The 16831-nt window shown below is 43.2% G+C and overlaps 1 protein-coding gene across 1 annotated transcript; it reads left to right on the forward strand.

The window, feature by feature from the left end:
• Positions 1 to 402: 402 nt before the first annotated feature.
• On the forward strand, positions 403 to 942 carry LOC5573542 (lipid storage droplets surface-binding protein 2; the record flags this gene model as incomplete). The annotated part of the gene is made up of 2 exons (XM_021856927.1): positions 403 to 617; positions 700 to 942. Coding segments are annotated over 2 exons (458 nt in total), but the record flags the coding sequence as incomplete, so codon positions are not given.
• Between the last annotated feature and the right edge of the window lie 15889 nt (positions 943 to 16831).

Consider the following 16831-nt stretch of genomic DNA (forward strand, 5'->3'; position numbering starts at 1 on the left):
AATGACCATTTTTGCATGCGTATATCGTGTGGCAGGTACGATGATACTTTATGCCCTGGGAAGTCGAGAAAATTTCCAACCCGAAAAGATCCTCGACCGGTGGGATTCGAACCTAGGGGCACGACACTGGCAGGTTATCTCCATTTTAGGCCAAAAGTGAGCCGAAATGCAAAAAATGTTCATATGAGTCAAATTTCCAACGAAATAAATAAAATGGATAATAATCCCTAAGAAATCGATAAAATCAGAATAAATCGGATAAAATCTGAAATAATTCATTCGAATCGACCAAAAATCGATGGGCACCCCTAAAACTCGAATGTCAAATTTTAGTGTTTATTTTGTTTCGGTTTCACTTTATTTCGCGTGAAAGACTTCAATCCCCTTCGGAAACCGTGCCAGTATCTCCGCCCCGCTGGGTGCATAAGTTCGACGGCCTGCTCCAGCTGGTCAAGGGCATCGACCGCCTCGAGGTGAGCGTACCGATCATCAAGGAACAACCGCAGGAGATCCACAACCAGGCAAAGTCTAAGGTCTCGGCATGGTCAAAACCCTATGCCGAGAAGGTGTACGAACTGCAACAGGCCTTCCAGCAGAAGGCAGCCTCCCTGAAAAGAGCTCTCCTAGAAGAAAGCCAACGAAGTACTGGCCTCCCAGTACAGAGGATCGCCGTGAGCGGCGTGGACATCACCGCTTCAGCTGGCCGAGCGTCTTCTGGACTACTACTGCCCGAAGTGCGAAGGCGACGATGAGATAACGCTCTCATCTCGGTTTAAGGAAGATCCACCCTGCACACCGTTCAGACGCCTCTCCAACAAAGTTGCCCGCCGCGTCTACCGCACCGTGTCCAAGCAGGTGAAAACCCTCCGCAAGGAAGATGTCAAGGAATACGTCGTCACGTTGATTGCCGTCCTCCGCCTGACCCAGTACTCAACTTCCTGAACGACAACGGCAACACCAGTCCGCCCCTGCTAGCAACAGCACCGCTCCCGCCCACGCTAACTCTAGCTTCACTTCTGCGTCCAACACCTCGGCCGTGGTTTCTATGATCAATTACAAGACAGGCCAAGAAGGAGACGGCGAAGACCAGATATCGCAGTAGGCAGGCGCATAATAAGACTAGACTACGATGTAACGTAAAATTTGTGTATGTGCGGAAATGCAAACCCTCTATAAGCGAAATAATTAGTTTTAGATTTAGATTAGAAATAGATGTATAGTTTTCAAACAAGAGTCTCAAGCATACTCCGAATTTGTTTCCTTATCAATGATGATTTTTCGAGAGTTGTTCTGGACGCTCGCCGCTGAGGTTAGCGGAATTTCCCAGCAAAAGTTCTCGGTTCTGAATTCTTTTCCAAATTTATTTAGGTATTTATGTAGCTACAGTCGCCTCTCCACATCTCGATATCGAAGGGACCATCGAGATAGGGAGAGATTGAGACAAAGAACAAATTTTTTATGAATTGTAACTTGCAGGCCGTGTTACTCCCAGCCTAGATGAGACCCCCGTCTCCAAGCCTCAGGGTCGGCGCTACGCTCGTGACACTCCGCGAAAGAAAACACTTATAGATGGCTCAAGTAAAACTCCCTCTATTTCGTGGTCTCGTGTACACTTTTATTTCCACTTCCTTGACGTCCTACTTCTTCTACTTCCCACTCTCTCCTAATTTTTCCTTCTCTTTACTTGCGTCCGTCCTCAACACCGGACGACGCCTCCCACTTTCTTATCCTACTCCTACCTTACAATTCCTTCACTTCTTCGGGGCCCCTTTCACTGCAGCACCTTCTCCGCTGCTCCTCCTCCGTTGCTCCTTCACCGACCGCTTAGACTTCTCCTTCTCTTCTGGCCAGGGGCGACAATGCTTCCTTCTCTCTTCTTCTTCGGCTGCAGCCTCTCGTGGACCTCCTGCCTGTCCCGTGTGCCCCTCGAGTGTGGTGACGGACTCGAGGCTTCAGTGATCCGTAGATTCACTGGGAAACCTGGTTTTTGTGGCGCACTTGAAGGTCGAACTCGGTTCAGGGCTTTAGGGACACACTACTGGCGAGTAGGTTCTTCAGTGGCGATTCTGAATAAAAACCGCGATGGCGATTTCAAATAAAAAAACCGCGAGGTCCTGGATGTCCAGTATCACTTCACTTTCTTTCTCCTCTTCAAAACATCTAGTCTCTAAAACTTCTTCAAACTTTCTCTTATAACTTTATAACTTTTTGTAAAGCACTACTGCTGTCTTCAACGATCACCAGGCTTATGCTATGTCTTGCTGGTGAACATTGACCCCGAACCTTTGGCCGTTGACCCATGTCCATCTACGTCATCGATCCGCCTCATCATGGCCACCCATTTCGCCACCCCCATGGCCGCCCATTCGTGTAGTTTAGCGCCGCTCTGGTGGTAACTAGCGGAACTGCCGTCGTCCTGATATAGGGTGGAGCTGTGTTGGCTGTGTTCGTGGGATTTTTTTGGGACATTTTACTTAAACCTATCTACAAACGTTTTCTTTTTTTTACAACACATTTACGAAACTAAACGCGACAAATCTCATCAACACTAGACATCACACTGACACTGGTTACACTCTCCCCCCGCTCGGGTAAAAAAATATTAGTGGAGCTAATATTTTTTTCATTTACACACTCAACACTCTGACAACTTAACACGTACCTCTGAACCTGAAATTCACAAACTTCGTTGACAGACACTTATTTTTTTACAATGAAATAGACAAAATCTTGACACACTGCTCCACTCCTTCAATTTCAAAAATCCACCCGGGTAAAAGAGCATTTTATTTTAGCATATACATGGGACGGGGTCATAAGGCATCATCGTTGGCTTAGCCAACTCCACGCAATTTAAAGGTTCAACCTTCTACTGACCATCAACGTTCTAAGACTCCGGTCTCCAACGTACCCAATATACTAAATTTTATTGACCAACATTGATGAGAAACAATTTAAAAATATTTACAACGAATTAAAAAAACCTATCACCAAATAAAAATGTTGCTTATACAACTTTAAAAATACTACACAATCTACTATTGAAACTACATGCAAAATAATCAAACTAAATTCCGGAATTATTATTTACAAAAACAACGTTGCAGAGATACCCTCTACTATGGTACGAAACATTTCGTTTAGTACTTTGCAATATTTCTCAGTGTCGGAGTTCACTGTCGATCGGCCGAACTACTATCATATACGTGCGTTATCGTTATCATGATCAACTGTGTGCTGTTCGGGAAGATCGAGCTATACTTATGGACTGCATATGTGGCTATTGTTAGGACGTGGTAAGTATCCAATGTGGTTCCAGTTAGGATAAATTTGTGAAAACAGGCATTTTAAAGCTTTTTTATCATTTTAATGACATTTCGTCGACGAAAGTTTGGCCAAATGATCATTTTGATGGTTCAATTCTCATAAAAAGGCCTAGTTTTTAAGGTTTATTCCTGACTAGAAGCTCATTGTGGTGCTTGCCATGAGGCATGATTCCAGGTAAGTACCTTTAATTGTACTGTGCACCGTTAAACTATTGTGAGCGATTAATTGGTTATCCTAAATTTGTTTGTCTATTGATGTGTTTCCTACAATTATTGTGGTAAGAGTTCATGTGGCTCGATCTTGCCTAGCCCATGCTCTATGGATATACTATTTTCCATGCTCTCTCTCATCTACCACTAACATAGCAACCTTAGACTGGTCCATTTACAAGGAAGCTAGCTAAATGATAAAACGTACTTTGCATTTGAATACATATTTAATTCTATAGTTTCCAACACTTTCCAACACGGTTTAAAACAAACAAATTAAAAACAAAAAGAGAAAATAACACATAAAATTTTACTTCACAAAATTATTAAAATATTCTACGGTTTCCTAGGATTTTTGAATGGATGCGATGCCTCGTTCGTTAACGATGGGCATTGATGAATGAATGCATCTGCAGCTGCACACATTTGAATGTGTCCGTATGTTCCATCCCCGAATAGAGCTTATGCGAATGGTATCTGACGTGACTTCCTGATGAGGATTTTACGGAAAACCTGTCGTCAACCGATCCGACCACTCGATTCTCAGGAACAAGACGTACCATGGAGAAATTGTTGACTACGCCTTTAAATCTGCCGACGAAAAGACGCCGAGAGATTTGCCATTCATATCGGAGACTTCGTATGAGCTGGTACCCTTTTTGGCAACAATGATGCAGGGAGTGTAGATTGGGCCGAGCTTGGCGTTGTAGTCGTGCCCAGCTGAGGATTGTCGGAATGACCTCTTATACACTCGCTGTCCTACATCGAATGTTGGTGAGTACCTCTTGTGCCGTAAATCGTACTGCCTTTTCGTACTCTCGTGTGTCCTTTTTAGGTTTTTTACAACCATCTCCCACACCTTTTTGGACACAACTCTCATCTTTTCCATGCGATCTTCATCGGTGAGTTCCTCGTTACTCTCTAAACGATGATCAGATCCACGAGTCATGATCTCATTTCCGAACACGATTCGATGTGGAGAGAATTTGGTTGACGAGTGAACTGTGTTGTTCAACACGTATTCCATCTCCGACACTTTAGTGTCCCACAGACGTTGATCTGATCGGACGTATGATCTGATCATCGCGTTGATTGTACGGTTCAAACGTTCCGCAGGATTCGCCTGACTCCTGTGACGAGCATTCGCCCAGTGTTGAATCTCGTACTTTTTCAACAGTTCTTGGAACTCTTTCGACAAGAACGTTGTTGCATTGTCGGAAATCAGATATTGGGGCACCGATAACTTTCGCAGCCACAACTCTTCCACGATCTTGCACAGACTAGCGGACGAGATCTTCTTCACCGGGACAAGCAGGCAATATTTAAAGAAATTGTCAAGAATGACCAATAAGTGTGCATTTCCCTGCTTGCTCCGGGGTAAAGACTGAATGTAGTCCATACAAATGATCTGGAACGGTTTAGTTGCGATCCGTTGTTGGCCCATTTGAGGTGCAGTAGAAATTGTCGACGGTTTGTTTTCTTTGCACGAAACGCAGTTGTTTATATACTTTTTTAGGTTGGCACTCATTCGAGGCCAGTAATACCGCCTTTTGAGTTTTTCCACACATTTTTCGAAGCCGATGTGCAAGTTATCATCGTGCTCCTGCTTCATGATTTGTGGACGAGATGATTCTGGAACGCATTCCTTCCACTGGAAGCTGTAATCCAGGACATCTGATCGGGCTGACACAAGTTTGTACAATTTGCCACCGTCTATTCGGAAATCCATATAATTTTCGGGATTTTCTACGACAGCATTGTACAAATTTTTGTACCACTCGTCCTCATCCTCTACTTCTAGAGCTTCGATTGATCGAGAAAGGGCATCCGGTACAATGTTGTCCTTCCCTTTCCTGTGTTTCACTTCCATGTCGTATTGCTGTAGCGTAATACTCCACCTGCTCAGACGTGAAGATGACCTCCATTTGGCTTTCATTATAAAGGTCAAAGCTGAGGAATCGGTTATCAGAATAAAGTGTGTGCCCTCAATGTAGCATCTGAATTTATCAATGCAGCGTAAGGCGGCTAGTCCCTCCTTTTCCGCTGCATGATAGTTCAGTTCTGCGCCCTTTAACTTTTCGGAATGGTACGCAATCACCCTTTCCTCCCCATTCTGGACCTGCGTAAGAACTCCAGCGATTGCCGTGTCACTTGCGTCTGTTTGGACACAAAAAGGCAGACTAAAGTCTGGGTTGGCCATCACAGGCGCTGATATCAGCCTCTCTTTAATGGCCTTAAAAGCTTCATTTGCTGCGTTGTTCCACTGCACTCTCTTCGGCTTGTTTTTAAGCAAATCGGTGAGAGGTGCAGTGAGTTCACTAAATTTATCGATGAACCTACGGTAGTAGTTGACCATACCGAGGAATCGCCTTAATGAACGCACCGAGTTTGGGACCTCAAAACCCAATATCGCTTGGACTCGATCTGGGTTAGGTCTAAGACCTGCTCGGGATAAAATGTAGCCCAAATAGGGCAGTTCTTGGCAGCAAAAGTTAGACTTCTCAAGGTTTATGTAGAGATTTGCCTCCTTGAGACGTCTCGCAAGTTCTCGCAGTTTTTGGATATGATCCGCAAACGTATGACTGGCCACTACAATATCATCCAGATATACAAAAATGAAGGGTTCCAGGGCACCATACCCTAAAACACGGTCCATAAGTTTGCTTAAGGTGGCTGGGCTGTTTACCAGTCCAAACGGTAAACGTGTGAACTGATATAGACCCTTCCCTGGTACTGAGAATGCCGTAAATTTACGAGATTCTTGCCCCAAGGGCACCTGTAAAAAGGCTTGGGATAGATCTATAGTGGACAGATACTTAAATGGTCCTAAATGGCTTAAAATGCGATTTTGGTGGGGGAGAGGGTACGCATCCCTTTTTGTGCGCTCGTTGAGCTTTCTAGCATCAAGGCACAACCTTACTTCTTCGCTATCACGTTTCTTTACTGGTACTACAGGTAGAGCCCAGTCAGATTCAGAAGGTTCGATGATGTTGTCTTGGAGCATTTTGTCGACGGAATTATGGATTTTCTTCTGTATTTCTGGACTCCAGGGGTACGGATTCTTCCGAACAGGTTCCGCTCCCTGAAACTCCTCCTTAAAATCTATACGGTGTTCAATAAGATCCGTCTTTCCAAAATTCCCAGGACTGGCTACCAAGAACAACTTTTTCACCTCCTCTAACTGTTGAACCTGCTCTTCGCTCAACTGTTCTTCTTCTTCTAGATCCCTGTTAGTGTCTTCGTCAACGGACTCAACAGACTGGCTAAACGTCGGACGAATCCCAAATTTTCGCCAAAAATCGTACCCTAGGATGCATCTACGATTGAGTTTTGGAGCAATCACTACGGGTAAGATCTTCGTTTCACCGTTGAAACTAATTGGAATGTCTGCTGAACCAATCACCTCTAACCTTTCTCCAGCTGCTGTTCTCAGATTTGTGTTCGTGGGTTTAATTTTCAGTTTTAATGAACTAATCAGCCTCCTACTTCCTACACCTAATACAGTCCTCTCCGCACCGCTGTCTAACAAACCTAACACAGAAATACCTAGAATCTCAACCTTCGCAAATGGTCTCGGATCGTTGCTCAGCGTGACAATGGTTGCGATCTCTTCACTTCCTGAGTTCTCACCGAGTACCTGCTCATAGCCGAGTTGGTTCAGTATTTCTGGAGGTTCTGACGCGACAATTTCGTGAGGACTTTCTACGTTATTTGGGAGACTGACTTGCCTCACTGAGCAGTCTCGTGCATGTTTTTTGATTGACAGTAAGGGCAGTTTTTCAATGTGAATCCAGGGAATCCACATTTGAAACAAAACATATGTTTCTCCTTAGGACATTCCTCAAAACTGTGATCATTTTCATGGCAGTTGAAGCAAATGCCCTTCTTAATTGGAATGTAAGCCTTGACAATACGCTGTAAGGCACTACTTCCACTCGGTCCTGGAGTTGGACTTTTCTGTCTCTGAGGATTGTGAGTTTTGTTGTCTGATTTCTCCGATTTCTTGTACTCATCCCTTTTTTGGTTTTCCTCACCCGAACTGCGCTGCTTCCAATAACCTTTCTGCCCATTACCTTTATTGAAATTCTGCCTAAAATTTCCCGATTCCTTCCTCCTATCTGATTCATTTTTGTTATATCTATCCTGTCTATTTGCGAAATTCTGTCGGTGGTGATTAATCTCATCTACCCGAATTGGCCTATTATTAAAGAATCTTTCATTTCGCTGGTATAGTTGCCAGTTGATCGCATCAAACTTCTTACCGAATTCTTTCATTTTAGCTACGTCGGTCACGTTGGCAGCAAGCATGGCGATACGCACGTCCTCACGCGTATTGCGGAAGAGCACATCAAATTTGCGCCTATCATCCCAGGGGTTGGACATACCTCGGAAAATACGGACCATGACCAAGTAATAGTCCTGAAACTTTTCCTTGGCGCCCTGTTTCCGATTATACGCCTGTCTTTCGTAGACGTAATCGATGTCAATTGGTAAGAATTCGTTTTTAAGTTCGCGAACTAACACCTTCCAAGACCCTAATTCGTAATCACCATTCACCTCCATGAACCAAGCTCTGGCTTTGTTAGTGAACAGGTGATGAGCACTCTGAAACAGTTCATCTTCAGAGAACCCTTCTGAACGAGCATTGAACTCAACCTCCTTCACAAACTCATTCAGGCGTTTACCGTTGTCCATGCCGTCATACCGAATCGTCCATTTATGCACCGGCAAACGGTTGCTATTTACTTTCGACCATTCTCTCTCTGACGATTTCGGTTGGCTAGGATCAACCACTACTTTTCTTGGTTCTGCTAACTGCTCTGAACTATCCATTGAACTGTTCCTGTCTTTCAACCACTCCAGAAAATCTGTCGGCTTTGGCTGAGAAGATTTTGGTGGAACCTTCTCAGTTTCGCCTAAGTGGGTGCTGTTGAACGTTTTGGCTTGTTGTTCTTGTATCGCTTGTTTCGGTTGCTTAGCCTCCAAAACTTCGATACGTTGAAGCAACTGGCTGACTACCTCTAACAATTGCTTGTTTTCGGCGGACAGCTTTTCCTGTTCTTTCTTCAACTTTTCTACATTTTCGTCTTCCTCAAGATTTCCTTCAACGGCATTTTCATTCTCATCTACTCTTTGCGTCTGTATTTCTTTCTCCGTTACCGCCATTCTACGTTCCTGTTCTCCTACATTCTCATCTTCATCTAAGTTGACTAACTCTCTTATTTCTTCTTCATGCTGTTGATTTCCTTCAACTAACTCGTCTCTCATACGATTTAAACTTTCGTTTACAATTGCTATCTCGGCTGCTCTAATCTCCGGGAGATGTGAGGTGGCAGAAAAGTATGTGTTTAACAATCGCAAGCACTCTCCAGCAATTACAGCCAGGCTATTCATACACTCTTCGCTCAACTCCCGATCTTTCAATCTTTCCATACGAAATAGAATGTGAAATACCCTGCTCTTGAACACCTGGTCTGGAGCTTTCTTCGATCGTCTGTTCTCCAAAAACGCCTTGATCGAATTCAATTTATCGTCACATGTTTCTAACTCTTCAACAACATTTACTTTGGCAAAATCGTATGTAACATTTGACTGACTATCCTCTTCTTTCAGACGACTACGCAACGCTCTCTCCAAACTGGCACGAGGTGCGAGTTTGTCCATGCGACGGATCACTAACTCATGTTCGAGTTCATCCACGGTGAGGTGGGCAGTATTCAACGTACTGTACTGTGCACGCAGCACTGACATCTCCATGATTGCAGCTCTATCCACCGGAAATCAGTAGAATTAAATTAAAAAGAAACCTATTTCAGCACAAAGCTGTAAAATTTGAAAAAAAAACCTAGTTTTGTAAACGCTTTCGTTTTTCGAAAGCTAAATTAATTTGAAAAAGTACCTAAAATTTGTTCACGCTTCTTAGCACTACTAACATAGCAACCTTAGACTGGTCCATTTACAAGGAAGCTAGCTAAATGATAAAACGTACTTTGCATTTGAATACATATTTAATTCTATAGTTTCCAACACTTTCCAACACGGTTTAAAACAAACAAATTAAAAACAAAAAGAGAAAATAACACATAAAATTTTACTTCACAAAATTATTAAAATATTCTACGGTTTCCTAGGATTTTTGAATGGATGCGATGCCTCGTTCGTTAACGATGGGCATTGATGAATGAATGCATCTGCAGCTGCACACATTTGAATGTGTCCGTATGTTCCATCCCCGAATAGAGCTTATGCGAATGGTATCTGACGTGACTTCCTGATGAGGATTTTACGGAAAACCTGTCGTCAACCGATCCGACCACTCGATTCTCAGGAACAAGACGTACCATGGAGAAATTGTTGACTACGCCTTTAAATCTGCCGACGAAAAGACGCCGAGAGATTTGCCATTCATATCATATTCTTAGCAAAAGCTCTAAATAATTTGAAAATCCTAGAAAAATGCTGACCAAGTCTGATTGGTTCACTCGGTTAAAATTGAAATATAGTTCCTAGATTTGCTTGGTGTTTCTCAACACTCTTCTCCGAAACACACAGATCAAGATAACTTCCGCAATTCTATCGCAAAATTTAACAAATTACTCCAATTCTGTTTTAAATTCGTTCTCAACAATGATTGGTAGCTATCTTGCCACTTGGGACTTCCAAGACCTCCGTTATGGTAACAATGATTACAAGTTCTGAACAACTCCAAAGTAGTTCGTGACGTCAATTCCGTAAGTGACTTCGGGATGTTTTCCTAGAGACCTCCGCAAAGAAAAGTTATCAGAATCTAAAGTGTTTCCCTAGCACGGAATGCCAAAGACAATTCACGTTGGGTGCCAAAGTGTAACTTGCAGGCCGTGTTACTCCCAGCCTAGATGAGACCCCCGTCTCCAAGCCTCAGGGTCGGCGCTACGCTCGTGACACTCCGCGAAAGAAAACACTTATAGATGGCTCAAGTAAAACTCCCTCTATTTCGTGGTCTCGTGTACACTTTTATTTCCACTTCCTTGACGTCCTACTTCTTCTACTTCCCACTCTCTCCTAATTTTTCCTTCTCTTTACTTGCGTCCGTCCTCAACACCGGACGACGCCTCCCACTTTCTTATCCTACTCCTACCTTACAATTCCTTCACTTCTTCGGGGCCCCTTTCACTGCAGCACCTTCTCCGCTGCTCCTCCTCCGTTGCTCCTTCACCGACCGCTTAGACTTCTCCTTCTCTTCTGGCCAGGGGCGACAATGCTTCCTTCTCTCTTCTTCTTCGGCTGCAGCCTCTCGTGGACCTCCTGCCTGTCCCGTGTGCCCCTCGAGTGTGGTGACGGACTCGAGGCTTCAGTGATCCGTAGATTCACTGGGAAACCTGGTTTTTGTGGCGCACTTGAAGGTCGAACTCGGTTCAGGGCTTTAGGGACACACTACTGGCGAGTAGGTTCTTCAGTGGCGATTCTGAATAAAAACCGCGATGGCGATTTCAAATAAAAAAACCGCGAGGTCCTGGATGTCCAGTATCACTTCACTTTCTTTCTCCTCTTCAAAACATCTAGTCTCTAAAACTTCTTCAAACTTTCTCTTATAACTTTATAACTTTTTGTAAAGCACTACTGCTGTCTTCAACGATCACCAGGCTTATGCTATGTCTTGCTGGTGAACATTGACCCCGAACCTTTGGCCGTTGACCCATGTCCATCTACGTCATCGATCCGCCTCATCATGGCCACCCATTTCGCCACCCCCATGGCCGCCCATTCGTGTAGTTTAGCGCCGCTCTGGTGGTAACTAGCGGAACTGCCGTCGTCCTGATATAGGGTGGAGCTGTGTTGGCTGTGTTCGTGGGATTTTTTTGGGACATTTTACTTAAACCTATCTACAAACGTTTTCTTTTTTTTACAACACATTTACGAAACTAAACGCGACAAATCTCATCAACACTAGACATCACACTGACACTGGTTACAGAATACTAGATTGAAAAACACCCCGTTGTCAAGAAAGTAATGCACAAACAGACGACATTTTGCGCTTCTAATTTGTTTTGAATTCCAAATCTGTGGTCTAGTAACCTTCGATATTGGTCATATCGACATACGGAGAGAAAATTGAGAACGAAAAACACAGAGAAACACATCGAGATATGGAGATATCGAGATAAGGAGGATATCGAGATATGGAGAGTGAAAATGTATGCAGACTGAAGGGACTTATGAAATCATCGACATAGGGAGAGATATCGAGATGTAGAACATCGAGATGTGGAGAGTCGACTGTATAACAACCTGTTCATAAATTTCATAGCGCTGAAGGGAGTAGTACTAGAAATGTTACAGGTCATACAAAATTCGTGGAATATTCATACAAAAAGCGTTCGAGGGAGTGGGTGGGTGTCAAAAATGGTCATTTTTAGCATTATGAAATTTGTGAATGAACCCTGACAATGACAAAGATGTGCTTTTAAATATTGATTTGCTGTGGAACTTTTCTCTACGGGAGTTTTGAAACGTCAAGATTTGAACCGTCTTGTACCCTTTTAGGAAGCTACCTGGTTAGATAATGTGGCATGTACAGAAGTAATGCATTTGCTACTGCGAAAAAGCAATTTTTCCTTAATGGGGAATTTTATACCTGTTTACCCTATATCAAAATCTGCTTTAGCTAGCTCTGCTGGTCATAGCATGCCCCCACGTTAGACTACAGAGTAATCTCACTTCCGATTCATAGAACAACTTGAAGTCCGGATCTACCAGAAGGTTGTGGTCGCCATAGGACTATGAAGTATGTTCTGATCTAAATCGGCGAAGCTTTGCACACAGACAAACAGACGTAACACTTAGAACAAATCTAAATCAAAATCATAGTCACGAAGACATGTGTGCCCAATGCTATAATCGGTGTGTTTGGCCGACGGGCCAACAGATGGCGGTAGTGTGTAAACGTCAAACACGAACAAAAACGATACGAGCGCTGCGGGTGGCGAATCGGCCACCTACCATATTTTTGAATCGACCGTTAAAAAGGTGGTCGATGGACAACGATGAGAGTGTGACGTCTGTTTGTCTGTGCTTTGCATATAGGGGCCCAGATAGCCGTAGCGGTAAACGCGCAGCTATTCAGCAAGACCAAGCTGAGGGTCGTGGGTTCGAATCCCACCGGTCGAGGAACTTTTCGGGTTGGAAATTTTCTCGACTTCCCAGGGCATAAAGTATCATCGTACCTGCCACACGATATACGCATGCAAAAATGGTCATTGGCATAGTAAGCTCTCAGTTAATAACTGTGGAAGTGCTCACAAGAACACTAAGCTGAGAAGCAGGCTCTGTCCCAGTGGGGACGTAATGCCAGAAAGAAAGAAGCTTTGCATATACGCTCCCAATTGCGAAACGCAACATACTGTTAGCCATCTATACTTTGGTAGCGCAACTAGTCAGATGATGAGAGATTTGATTTTTCACGCATCCATCACATGCCGCTGTGGGGAAAAATGTTTTATTTTCCTGATTAAAGACGGTTAACAGTGAAATAGTTAGGCGGAAAAGGTAGGAATATCCATTCTCTATGTTCTACATACGTTTGTTTTTTGTATTATTGCACTACTTTCTTAAAAATTGAGATCCGGCTGGTAGGAGCACTAGTTTGAGGTTGGAAAACCAGGATATGTGAGGTTAGTTTCATTGGAACTTTCGCCTGAGCGATTTTTGCGCTTGAACAAAACACGTTTCGGGACATTCCCCCGCTGCCCCTAAAAATATCATTGGGTAGATAAATGAATTCTCTACCATTGTATCTCATTCAATTTCGTGCATAACTTCACTTGAGCGGTGAAAATAAATATTTTGTTCCGAATGTTTTGAAACCATGTATGGGTTTGACATTGCTCTCGTCAACCATCATCATGACGACAGCAGCACACCCCACCGGACGAATGAGCCATTTTACGAAGCAGGTCAAATGACAGGAGACCTGGGATTTTTCAATCATCGTCGTCAGTTTTGGCGATGATGATGGTTGATGACTGTGCGCATTTCTAGCGTAGCTTTTCATCCAGGCGAAAACTTAAATGGAGAAAAAATATTGAAATATTTCTGATCACAAAAGTGTTTTTTTATGTGCAATATGGGTAACAAAGAGGTAGCTGATACAATAACTAGGTGTAATGTTGCAGTAACGAACATTTTTGGATCTCATTTTTGTCATTTTCTCCATGTCCTCGTTTGGTACGATGAGGCGTTATTGGAAATCACGCTGGATTTAATCCCAGGTCTCCTGTCAATTGACGCCGTTGCGGCGATCAGCTGTTCCGAAACGTCTCGTAAAATGGCTTATTGTCGTCTTGGGAGCCCATTGCAAGGCTAGCATACCAACAAAGGATTTTTGTGCTACGCAGCGACTGCAGCGGCACTTGTTTACTATCGTGAGGAAGAAACGTCAAATTACATGCCTGATGCGAAGACACCGACACAGATAAAGCAAAGATTTCGATGTGTATTGGATGATTTTCATTCATTAAAGTTCATTAAATGAGATTTTTGGAATAACTTCGGATTTTGTCGATTATTATCATTTTACTGTGAAAATCAGTCAGCAGAAAACACAAAATCATTAAAAACTTTCAAAAACCTTGAAAATGGATAAAATGTGCAAAATCCGATAAAATGGATTTAATCTGGAGATAACATGAAAACTCAAATGAAATGGGGTCGTATCGCACGAAAATTAAAACGAAATTGATTAGTGTCGTTCCCCTAGTAAATTTCCTGCTCGCGCAACTGAATCGCGCGTCGTTCTAGAACTTTCCACGAATAGCCCTCAGATAGCAAAATCCTACTTATTGAAGCAGTACTGATAGATTTTTGAAAATGTTGCATAAATTTCAGCTTAGCTTCGTCCAAAAACAGTACAGGTTTCTCCTTGTAGAGATTTATTATCCAGGAACGTTCAACCACAGACAAACAGACGTAACACTTAGAACAAATTTCTTCAAAATCCATCGCCCAGTTTACACCATCATCATCTGGTGAGCATGTTGCACGAAAAGGTGTTTCGTGCAACAAGACCGGCAGATGGCGGTAGTTTGAAACGTCAAACGCGAAGAAAAACCATGTGCGTGCCTCTGGTTGTGAGGTTGTAACATAGCGAATTTGAAATGATCGTTAAACGAGTGGTCGATGGAAATTTCTTCAGTGTTACGTCTGTTTGTCTGTGGTTCAACTGTCCCAAAACGTAGAAATACTTTGGCCCGCTCTTTCCGTGTAAAAAACTTATTCCGTTCATACAAATCAATCCAGTGAGCAATCGTTGAGGGATGTTTGGCATAGATTTTAGCGAGTTCGTTCTTTTTGTACCCCAAGAAATAGTATCCATAAAGGCAATGATAGACAGTATTCGAAGATGCATGATGATTGAGAACTTGTTCCCGGATATCGGTCATGGCAAATATGTTCACTCAATGAATTATTATTTGACCTAGAATATGTTTAAGAAACATTTAGTGAAATTGTGTATCCGAAAGAAACAGAAAAGCAAGTAAATCTTTCCTCAATGTTATTTTTTTCATCCTCACGCTATCTTGCCTGCAGTAAACAACAATGAGCGAGTTGACAGAACGATCAATGCAGCAAAACAACTTGGAACGATTTTGACATGGCGGCTGTCATGCGGGTATTTTGACAATCGCTGTAAGACCGCCGCCGGACTCTAATTTAAAATAAGCGCGACAATATGTCTACGAAACATATATTTGCTGAATTAATTTTATAATATTATTAATTATTACCAGCAAATGGACAGATCTTTAGGTCATAAATCATGTACCACAGTGTATAAAAAAGCCACTTCCGGATAAACTCGGACAAACAGAGCGCGATAGAGCTACGCTTTTGATTCTAGGCGTTAGCAACTTTGACGAATAAAACAACCACTAGTCATTTCGGATATGGTTTCTTTTCATTGAAGCATGCCAATGGTCCATCTTCTGATGGTTTCAAGCTTCCCCGAAGCTGGAGTCCACCATGTCTTCGGTTTAATTTTCACAAAGATTAATCGCTTTATGATGAATTTGTTACTCAAATGTCGATATCCGATACTCTAATGAAAATGTTTCCTGTCCCTCTGGCACTATAAAGCCTTATAGACCATTTTTTGAGTGATGTAGGTAGCTCTTCTTAAGTTTATAGAAAAAAGAGTTTGACATTTCAACAAGTACAACAATGAAACATTTGAGCAAGCCATGAATTGCAAATCTATCGAGTGTGCATTTAAATGCATTTCGATTTAACAGATGCATCAGGAGTGATCCACCCCTTGCCCTGAGTGCACCCACCCTGGTTTTGCCAGCCCTGAATCGCAATTTCAAGAAAAACAACCCTGCTGGCACTCTTGTTGACAGTCCTCCTCCTCCCGTCAACGGCGTTTGACGTTTTGCGTTCAGTTTTCCATCATCGTCGTCGTCCATCAGTCGCTCGGTCGAGTCGAAAAAGAGAAAAAGTGCGGATTTCGCGAGCAAAAATCGGTCACCACAGTAAATAGTAGTTGATAGCAGCAGAAACTAAACTGTAGTGCAGAAACGCTGTTGTGTAGTCTAGCTAAATTCATTGCATTCCGTGTGCCTGCTTGGTGGTGATTTGATTTTTCCTTTCCTCGGAATCGCGAATTTCGGGGGTGTGTGTAATTATTATTGAAGTGAATTTGCTTTGGGGGAAGTGAAAAGTATAGTTAGTTCTGCTCCCATCGCGAAACGCCCTTGAAACGGTGTCGTGACCGTGTGGAGGAAGCCTTACAAGGAACACCTGGACGGCAAATGGTCCCAAGTGTCCTGAGCGCTTCTAGTGTCCTTCGACGGCAGTCTTCGTGAAGGACGACGACGGAACGAAACGAAAAGTTGATCCCAGATAGTTCCGGATTCGGTGGAAGTGAGTGACCAGGGGAAGGGAACACAATGTCCATAACGGGAAACTACGACCACTACCATCGGAGTGGAAGCACTGGCAGCGGCGGCCCGGATCGGCCGGAAAGATGCGTTTGCTGCGTCCGGACGATGAAGTGGTTCCCGGTGCTGTTCATCGTGTCCGTCATCGGGTGGTCCTACTATGCCTTCGTGGTGCAGCTTTCGTTTTGTAAGTTCCTCTACATATAATGACCTAGTATTATGATGTGCTGTTTCGCTACCAGGTTTATGTGAGTTACTGCTTTCATTTGTTATGCATCGGTAGCTTCTGAGTTTGTCCAGCGTTATCTCTTCTTCTTTATAGCCGAGCTTGTTTGAGCGAATGGATTAGACTTTTATGATTCAATGATTCATCGTGGG

Source organism: Aedes aegypti, unplaced genomic scaffold (assembly GCF_002204515.2).
Source record: "Aedes aegypti strain LVP_AGWG unplaced genomic scaffold, AaegL5.0 Primary Assembly AGWG_AaegL5_hic_scaff_496_PBJ_arrow, whole genome shotgun sequence".
NCBI lineage: Eukaryota > Metazoa > Arthropoda > Insecta > Diptera > Culicidae > Aedes > Aedes aegypti.